The 10,085-nt window shown below is 37.0% G+C and overlaps 2 protein-coding genes across 2 annotated transcripts; both read left to right on the top strand.

Annotated features, from left to right (window-relative positions):
* Positions 1–670: 670 nt before the first annotated feature.
* On the top strand, positions 671–6,524 carry LOC132190532 (cytoplasmic tRNA 2-thiolation protein 1). The gene is made up of 11 exons (XM_059605551.1): positions 671–809; positions 907–1,566; positions 1,978–2,092; positions 3,159–3,301; positions 3,864–3,983; positions 4,256–4,368; positions 4,446–4,538; positions 4,643–4,683; positions 4,959–5,025; positions 5,136–5,247; positions 6,106–6,524. Exons 2-11 carry the CDS (start codon positions 1,450–1,452, stop codon positions 6,268–6,270), a joined length of 1,086 nt encoding a protein of 361 aa, XP_059461534.1. The 5' UTR covers positions 671–809; positions 907–1,449; the 3' UTR covers positions 6,271–6,524.
* Positions 6,525–7,269: 745 nt separating this feature from the next.
* LOC132189167 (uncharacterized) lies at positions 7,270–7,885 on the top strand. Its single transcript, XM_059603752.1, has one exon. It carries the CDS (start codon positions 7,388–7,390, stop codon positions 7,724–7,726), a length of 339 nt encoding a protein of 112 aa, XP_059459735.1. The 5' UTR covers positions 7,270–7,387; the 3' UTR covers positions 7,727–7,885.
* Positions 7,886–10,085: the final 2,200 nt, after the last annotated feature.

The following is a 10,085-nucleotide window of genomic DNA, read 5'->3' as shown; positions in this document are numbered from 1 at the left end:
TGGTATGAGTCAGGTTCAGGAGATACACTGGTTTTACTTCCTATCAAAAGAAGCAAATATGGTCATTCGGGCGTCGCTATTGCCTAATTTGCTGTATTTGATTTATGTGATTTGCATTTTATTGTTGGTCGCGAGAGTAATTAAAATGATTTGATATTATAAAGAAATGAGAAATGTTATGCGTTAATAACTTTCCCATATTTAGCTCATATTATATTATAATTAATCATTAATTTTGTGGGGTCTATCATTGACTTATGTGGATCCACATAAGTCTACAAATCTAATGGTTAATTGTAAGGAAATATAAGCTAAATATGAAAAAAAAATATTGACCTTTAGCATTTTTCTAAAGAAATAGAATAACTTTTATAAGGATAGAAATTTCCTTCAAACCGGTCTAGAGGAAATATTCAACTTATTTAAAATAGTGTCAAGTCTATATAAACATATAAAACGTACTTTAAATTTTTAACCTCATTAATAATAGTTTACTAACTTAGACTAAATTTAATATGTCTTTTAAATGTTTATAAATACTTGGCACTATTTTAAATGAGTTAGAGGATATTTCCTATAGAGTAATTTGGAAGAAATGTGTCTTCCGATTAAAAAGACACATCAGCATATCGCAGCAAATAAGATATAAACGAAATCACAGGATCCAAACCCATTTTCCCATTGAATCGGCGACAAGAGCCCACCGAACCATTGTCTAGCCACCGCTGTTTTCTCCACCAAAAACCTCCAAACGCCGACGAACCACTGCTCAGCCACCGCTCTCACCACCCTGTTCCTCCACCGCTCTCGTAAGTCCTCTCTCTAACTCTCCGTCTCTGTTTTTGTCCCTCTCTCTCTCTCTCTCAACTTTCTCTAATTTTCCTCACTTTCTTGCTCTCCAAACAGGAAACGCTCGAAGAACATCTCGGTGTTGATTAATTTGAGCTGAGGTTACAGACGTCCATCTGTTTGCTTTCGAAAAAACAAAAACCCAAAAAGAAAAGAAAAGAGAAAAATACGTGCGATTAGAGAGAAAGACTGTTCGTAGTCATTATCGTTCCTCTTTAAATTAAAGATCCCAATCCCTTCTTTTCATCATTTGATTATTTTCTTCTTCGTCCTTTCTCAATCCCCTTGTTTTTCTTTTACTGCTACTGCTATTATATTTGTTATTGCTGTGCGTTGGTGTTCCCCAAATATCACTTTCCTCTAGCTCTTACATTCAGACATTAAGGAAGATTTTGTTGTTTTTAAGAGTTTTTTTTTTTTTTGTATGGTGGTTGGAGGAGGAGGAGGTGGTCGTCCGTTGTTGATTGAATGGGGAAAGGGGGTTGTAGATTGAATAGGGAAAATGGGTTTGGATACTGTGTTTAGGGTTTAGGGTTATTCTCGTAAAGAAAACAAACGCATTACGTTAAATCAAAGCAAACCAAACATACCCTAACGGCCATGTTAGCGGTTGAAATGAAGGAAGCGGCGGCGAAGCCCGTTAAGGCCGGTGGTCGCCTGTGCTGCATCTGTAACAAGAGAAGGGCCGCCCTCAAAAGACCCAAAACCCTCGAGCAGGTGACTCTGCTCCCTTCTCTCTCTTCTATTGATTTCACTGTTCATGGAAAGCTTTTGAATCAATTCACCAAAAACTGTTGAAGCTAAGTGTGAAGGCTGACCAGATTGCACGCGTTTTTTCTTCTTCTGTTTTTGAATTAAAATCGTTGCGAATTACCATCAAAGGTTTATCAACTAAAGAATTTTGAAAATTAGAGTTATAATTCTAATTCAGCTGCCTTTATTTATTCTTCATTGATAATAATTATCTAATTGGAGGGAAGCCGTATTTGAGCTCCGCTAATTACTTATTGCTCTCCACTTGGTTAGTGTGAATAGGGTTTAGGGTTTAGGGTGCATACATTTATGTGGATATTTTATGCGAAAAAAGTTGTATGATGGTAGGGCTGAAAGTATTAAATCTCTGTGAAGATTTGCAGGGAGTGTTTCTATGAGGTCTTTGAGGAAGAGATCCATCAGGTAATTGTGGAGAACCAGTTATTCAAGCCTGGTGAACGCATCGCTATTGGTGCCTCTGGTGGAAAAGGTGAATGCTTTGCTTGTTTCTTATTCTATTCTTCTATAAAATTGTACCGACTTTGCATGTTTCCTTATTGTATGTTATGAGTCAGGTTCCAGGAGATACACTAGTTTCACTTCCTATGAAAAAAAGCAAATATGGTCATTCGGGTCTTGCTGTTGCCTAATTTGCTGTATTTGATTTCTATGATTTGCATTTTATTGCCTCAGGTTTTGGACAAGTGGCTAAAATTTATGGTTTCGGTCTAATAATGGGTCTCCAAGTTTTGTTCCTTTAATTAAATCAAGTTTGGTTCCCTAAATGAAATCAGTCAACATTTGTATGTTGCTTCTAACAAAATAGTCACATATCTTATTTGAGCCATGCAAAATGTTGTGAATAAATGTTTCACATGCACCTTACGCTTTTAATAAGACTGGTTATTATTTATCAAAAAAAAAAAAAAAGTTTCATAATCAACATATACTAAGGGATGTATCGAATGGTCTATTTGAAAGAACAGAATTTATCAGATAAAAATGCTAATGCTAATGTGTGCTTTGAGAGAGTCTAAGAGCAACAATACTCAATGCTAATGTGTGATTTAGTAGATCATCTCAACATATACTCTCCTCTCCAGATTATGACAAGGAATAGACGTGATTGAGTTTTTTTGTATGTGTTTTGAAATGGTTATATTTTTCCATATAATTGCTTTGTTATTTATAAATTTCCCTTATAGAAGTATGAGAATGAGATATTAGTTGAATCATTTATTCCACAAAATTTTACGACCGCAAGTAGCCTAAAGATAGGGGCAGAGCTGGAGCAGAAGTAGAATGTAGTTACGCCTAATGGCTCAGCTTTGGTTCTAAGTAGATGTTCGTGTTAAAAGTTGTTTTCATGTTCTGTTTGATAATGTTTTCACTTCTTGGTTTCATGTTTGTTGGTAGTCCATCTTTATCTCTTTTGGCATGTTGATTATACCATAGCAAGCTGTGGCACGTCCAGCCATCTTGGTTCAATAAGTTACATGTCGAGTTCAAAGATTTTTTTAAAGGTTGATTCTCATTGTCTCTTCCCATTTTTGCAGACTCCACAGTCCTTGCTTGTGTATTATCAGAATTGAACCGGCGGCACAATTATGGCCTGGATCTCTTCCTCTTGTCAGTTGATGAAGGCATTACAGGATACAGGGATGACTCTCTTGAAACCGTCAAACGAAATGAAATTCAGGTGAGCAGATCTTTTCTTTTTTAATAAGCTCCTGCTCATTTTTATTCATATTGTTCTCTCAGTAAGTTTTCACCACTGTTTTCCAGTCAACTTTTATTTTTTTCCATTTAAAGCTGGCTTCTATTTCATGTTTTGATGTTTAGAATGAGATACATATTAAAGTTGTAATTCTTCTAAAAGATTGTGGTCATATTCTTCCTGAATTTTCGAGAAACATGATGACTAGCTTTTATGGTAACAAGTATGTGTGTGTGTACTCGATCATATGATATTTTCCAACTCATGGTTTATTTTGCGGGCATGTGGATTTGGAGTTAATGTATAACATCATTTACTTTTGTTTGTACCAATGCTTGAGGGCTGTTGTAGTGCAAACCTCTTTGCTTGTTCATGATTGTTGTTCGGTGTTGTATACTGTTTGAAAAGCATTCTGAAGCTTTAAGTGATTAATGCTTTGACTTGTTAATTTCCTTCTTGGTGTTCTATATCTTTTCAGACTATATTTGCTTTGTCTTGTTCTATTAATTTGATGAATGACTCTCATTCTAATTTTCATTTTCAGTATGGACTACCGCTAAAAATTGTCTCATACAAGGATTTATATGGATGGACAATGGACGAAATAGTGAAGACGATAGGTTTGAAGAATAATTGCACATTTTGTGGTGTTTTCCGTCGCCAGGTATAGTACATTACGTATCGAAAAAGCTATAAGCACGTGTATGTTCATTGTGGTATTATCGGATAGTCCTGCCACTTTTGCTGTCGGTGGCCGACACTTGGCACTGAGGACTAACACTTGGCATGCTTAGCATGATTTGATACTAAACCAAGCACTAAAACACTTCTTCAGTATGCTTATGTTGTCTTTAAGCACAAGGGTTTAAGCTCTATCAGTCGTGATAATTAAGACAAAATGAGGTGGTTTAATTGATGGGTTTCTATATCTCTAAGGCCCTTGATCGAGGTGCTGCATTGTTGAAAGTCGACAAGCTTGCTACTGGGCATAATGCGGATGATATTGCTGAAACAGTTCTTTTAAACATCTTACGAGGTGATATTGCTAGGTGAATGCATTTTCAACTCCTCTCTGTTGTTTATTCTAAAGGTTTGTGCAGTAAACTGATGTGTTTTTGCCTTGTAGATTGAGTAGATGCACTTCAATAATTACTGGTGAAGATGGACCAATTCCAAGATGCAAACCTTTTAAGTACACATATGAGAAGGAGATTGTTATATATCCTTGCGTTTGAAATTCTCAATGGTCGTGACAGTTTTCTAATGTGTTGTCATTTACTTAATTTGTTGGTGTTACTTATGAAACCTTAACCAGATGTTCACGTATGCATACTTCAAGCGGCTGGACTACTTCTCCACCGAATGTATGTTTGTTATTCCACTCTTTAATGCTTTTTCGGTGACTTGTTGCAACTTTCTCCATTAGTTTCCTTGTGTAGTTTAAAGGGTGTAGGCTTATACATAACAAAAAATTTAGTGTACTTTTCCAAGTTTGCAACTGGTGTTACCAACATAGAACTGCTTTGGTTAAAGTCAATCAATCACAACCTGTTCCTTTTAGTGTTCTACTTTTGTTGTTGATTGGGTTCTTAGATTGTACTAATTACTGAGATTTTTTATCCTGTTTTTGAAATTGTAGGCATTTACTCTCCAAATGCATATCGGGGTTTTGCTCGTGAGTTCATAAAGGATTTGGAAAGGATCAGGTTCTTGTCTAGTTGAGAATGTTTCGTCAGTGGTTGGCATTTTAGTTGTTTGTTAGTTAGTTCAATTATACTCTGACTCTGGCATATCATCTGTCGTCTTACCGAGGCAGACCTAGGGCCATACTTGACATCATCCAATCAGGAGAGAATTTCAGGATTTCCACGTCTACAAAAATGCCAGAGCAAGGGACTTGTGAACGCTGTGGCTACATTTCAAGCCAGGTAAGCTTTGCTTCTACTTCCATCTGAAATAAAACTTAAAAAAAAAAAAAAAAATGGAGACTTATATCTGATTGAAATTAGTTATGATTTGGACTTATTTACAGCATTGACAAGTATATTTCATGACCTTATGTGTTTAACCCAAACTCAGTAGTACGTTATTACTGCTAAGGTCAACTATGGAACCTGTGCTTTTGCCCCCTAATGCAAAATTCCAAGCTTCACTTGAACTTCCCAATTACGAAGAGAGCATACAAAAAGATTTACTTTTGATGGCCCATTTATCAAAGTAATTATCTGCTTATGAGACAAGCACATTATTGCCTAGGGTTAGAAGGGCAACTGCATTTGCAATATTTTGGGAGACACTGTGCTCTGGTTTTGTTAGGCTATCTTGCCTAGGTTAGACAGCCCATGTGCAGCAGGAAAAGATCAATCATTCATCCTATGAGAACATATCTGCTCTTCCTCTCTGATGTGTTGGTTTTAGGAGATCAAGTACTTCATCTGCTTGTAATTTTCGTATGTAAACTAGCACTACTTTTGGAAGTTTCAGGAGAATATATTTCGTAAGGACTTAATTCTGAGATTGGACTCATGGCTAAATCAAATTGTTGTCATCATCATTATCTGACATTGCCAGCCCCCCGTGTTCTCTGTGAGTGTATGCATCCGGGTGTTTTGCATGCATGTGATTGGGAGCATGACATGTGCCCTCTAATCCCTGCCCAAAATTTGTTGAATTAAAAAAAATTCATTGCAATCCCCTACCCCCAAAATTAAATTTCTCGTTTGATTCCCGTGCGCTCATGCACACTAGAGCATATGAGTATTCATGATCCTTGTTTTATTGTGCAGAAATGGTGTAAAGCTTGTGTTTTGCTTGAGGGACTGAATCGGGGCTTGCCAAAGCTGGGCATTGGCAGGAGTCGAGGCCTTAATAATGATCGTAAGAAGGGAACAAAAGAAAGTAATGCAAAAAAGAGTATCGAGAGCAAGCAATGTGGAACTTTGGACTTCTGATGTAGCACCTGTGCGTCACTTGAGCTTTTGTGAACTCCAGGGACCGAGTCTCAATGCACATCGTAACGATGAAGTTATGGAAGGTGATTGCCTCCCCCATCCCTCTTGGAAGGGTATTGAATAGCATGGAGAAACTTGCCTCAGCTATATTGACGGCGGAAGTAGTTATTTGCCCCGTCTTCTCTTTCAGTACAAACCAATTTGTTTTTAGGGGATCAATGGTGGAGGGTGATGTCTAGTTTTGTTGATGGTTATTGTAGTTGTTTTGTAGATGATTAACGTCTTTTAAATTTTTAATTAAATAAGTATGGAACATACTTATCAAAAAAAAAAAAAAATTAAATAAGTATGGAGCATATTAATTAAGGAAAAAAAAATAAAAATTGATATAGCAGTGCAACGTGGCTCTGTCATGTCCACCCCTTTTAATGGGTCATGACTATTTCGACTGAACTTTTGAGGGTGGTCGTAGCTACTAGATTGGTTGATTGGTTTGCAACTTCCGACGACCACATTTGCTTTGTAGTTAGAGGTGGCGCTAGTAAAGAGATGGATGAGTATTTTATCCCTGGGAGTGAAAGAGGGGTATTACTCTTTTTTAAAATCTAGGAAATCAATTAGGACAACTGGCTTAAAACTCACCGTTTTTAGTTAAAACGACTGTTTAGAGCTTAGAGCCGGATGGGATCCGGTTTATTGTAGTTTTTAACTACTAGCATCAATGCTGTTATATCTCCCAACGATTTAACTACTGTTGGGATTAAATAGAAAAGAAACGAAGGTTGAAATTTAACCAATAACATTTCCAACCAAAATGTGTCGTTTTATTTTGTGAAGCACGGGAGAAGAAGGTTAGAGGAGATATCAAACAAAATTGGACGGCGTCAAGTAAAATGTTAGCTGGAGAAGTTTTTAATGAAAATAATACGACACAGTTTGGTTGGAAATGTTCTTGATTAAATCTCAACCTTTGTTTCTTTTCTATTTAATCCCAACAGTGGAGATTTAACAGCATCGGTTCTGTCAGCACAGCCGGATCCAGCCAGATGAGAAATAGAGCCTACTCTGAAATTTCATTTCATCAGTTGGGAATTGGGGTCTCGCCAGTCTTGAATCCATGGCTTCCTCAGCGCCACAAAGCACCACAGGCGCACAAAACCCTAAGAAAGCGCTAAGCTTATTAGCGAACGCAAAGAAGCACAAGAACAGCTTCATACAGTTCTTCGCGATGACGGGGATCTTGCTCCTGAGCGTCAGATCGTTGGGCCAGAAGTACCGAATCCACGACCTCCAAGAGGACACGTCGGCTCTGAAAGAGGAGCGAGAAACCCTAACCGAGCGCATGAAGAACATCAAGCGCGACCTCCTCCACGAGGCCTCGCGCGAGCCCACTGGCTTCTTCGCTTCCAGGCTTCGCCTTCTCTTCGGCGAGGAAGATTTGAACGAACCGAAGTGACTGTTGGCAGTCCCTGTGAGTTCTTGATCTTCGCGTTTTCTGCATTTAGGGCTTTGTTCTGTGGGTTATTGATCGTAATGTGATAATTTTGACCGTAATTTGGACGTAGAGAAACTTGAATTTTGAAAAGCTTTGGTGAGGTGTTCTTATTGTGTGAGATCCATGGTTTTCTGAAGTTTTTTTTTTCTCTTTTATAGTCAGTTGATGCGGCATCTCTGAGAGGAAATTTACTTAACTTGTCGGGTTCTTGTACGTGTTTCGTGTTCTTCGATCAAGAGCAATTTGTAATTTGCTTAAATTCAGGGTTTAGGGTTTTGTTGACTCTCCGGTTGGGATGAAAATGACGACGAAACGTTGGTTTGAGTGAGTCACCATTATTCTGGTTGAGTTAGGGTTTTAGATTTTTTTTAATTTTTTTTAAAAAATTTAGTTTGTGTTCAGATGGATATAGGAATTTTGAGTATTGGTTCTAATGTAGAATCTTTGTGGTTTGTTCGTGTCAAAAAAGAAAAAGGGAGAGTAGAATCTTTGTTTTCTGATGTTTTGGCTTAGGCTGTCAGTAATTCTATAAAGATTGCATATGAATTTTATCAAAATGATCCACTCTTTTGGAGAAGTTAGGAGGCACTGAATCAAATTGTAGAATTGTTTTTATAGTAAAAAAGGACAAGGGAAAAACAGTCGGACATGATTGTTAAGGACTTTGTTTTCTCTTAGACATTAAAAAACAACCCAAAACACACAACACAAAAATTGTTTTTCCCTTTATGTCTCTTTAGAACATTTTTTCAATCAAAAAATACCCTCAAAAGACATTAACAAACATATCCCTGTGGCTAAGAAAAACCAGAGCTGCCCAGGGTCAGGCTCTGATCAACTGTCCACTAGTAGCTGAATATATCTTGCCCTACCCATTAAGTTTAGGTGCACCGAGCCTTCAGTCCTTTATAAATTTGTTTAATGTGGTTGGTTAAATAGAAAAGAGGATACTACAACATGGTTGGAGATTTTCCTGCAGGTTCTTTATGAAGAACCTGTACTCCCCAACTAGTTCTCTTCTGGTGGGTCTTAAAGAGTTAGTTGGAGATGAGAAGTAGATGGGGATTGGAGATAGTTTGGTTTGGTAAAATAACAGTCTGATTTTGTTTCTCATGGTGGCTTTGTGGTTCAATTGCTGATTGTTTGCCAAGCTTTCGCTGCCCTCACTTTTCCTTTCATTGACAAACAGTATTTAAGGGCCGACTTGTAGGGCAATTTTAGTGCCATTTTTTTTTTTTTTTTTTTTAGTAATGCTAAAAATCACATTTTATTCCACAGTTATCTCAAGATGCTAATGTTGCAAAATCCCAACTACCCCTTGGGTTTTTTTTTTTTTTTTTTAAATGACCAATTCTAGTGTTTAGAATAGTCGTAGGATAAAAATATGGTTTCTAGCATTACTCTGTTATTAAATGCTTACAATTGAAGAGGGTCTCATGACCACGGTGTATGTTCCATTAGCTGTTTTTGTACAATTGGTCATCTAATTGGGGCCATCAACTTCTTGAGTGTAGAGTTGGAACTTTTTTGGGTCTCTGTTAAGTGTTTTTTATAGGGGGGAAATACCCGGCATTGGGTCATTGCCTTGAGGGATAGAAATTAGAAAAGAAGCTAATGTTTTCAGTGAAATAGGTTGAATTTAGATTTTGAAGAAAAAACAGAGACACAGTGTATGGGCGTGAAAAAGGTATCTACGTGAAGAAGGGTCTAATGGGATTGGGAAAGGCGTGGGCCTGAGCAATTTCTTTGAGCCCATCACCAGACTCTAGTTTTTTGTCTGGCCTCATTTTGAAGCACTGCCTCAAATTTGTGATATATAGTTATATATATAGAATGTGTCTGTAGACTCTTACCAGTTACCATCCTTAGTCATTTCAGCTGCACAATCAAAACACTTTTTCAAAAAAAAAAAATTTTTATTAAAAAAAAAAAAGAAATCCTTTATCACAAGTTGGTAGGTATTTCACATTTTTAGATTTTTTTTTTATTTTTTTTATTTTATTTTATGAATTGAATAAACTGCAACGTCAGCATATTAATGTCTGAACAGCAATGTAACGTGATCATTGCTTACCAACCATGTGTGGTTTTTAATGTAAGATGCCCATTGATTGCAGTTGAAGGATCCCGCGAACCAGCGGCAGACACAACCGAAGTATACCTGGCAGGTGCGTATGAGCGTATATAATTCAATTTTTGGAGCGCGTAAGAAGACATTATAATATAATATAAATAGGTTAATATGGCTCATGAATATTTTTTTGATTTAAATACTAAACCATTCATCTAACAAGGTCTTCCAATGATGGCACATGTGATA

The sequence above is a fragment of the Corylus avellana genome, chromosome ca8 (genome assembly GCF_901000735.1).
Source record: "Corylus avellana chromosome ca8, CavTom2PMs-1.0".
Lineage (NCBI taxonomy): Eukaryota > Viridiplantae > Streptophyta > Magnoliopsida > Fagales > Betulaceae > Corylus > Corylus avellana.
Note: the sequence above shows the minus strand (reverse complement) of the source record. Positions and strands in the feature narration are given on the sequence as shown.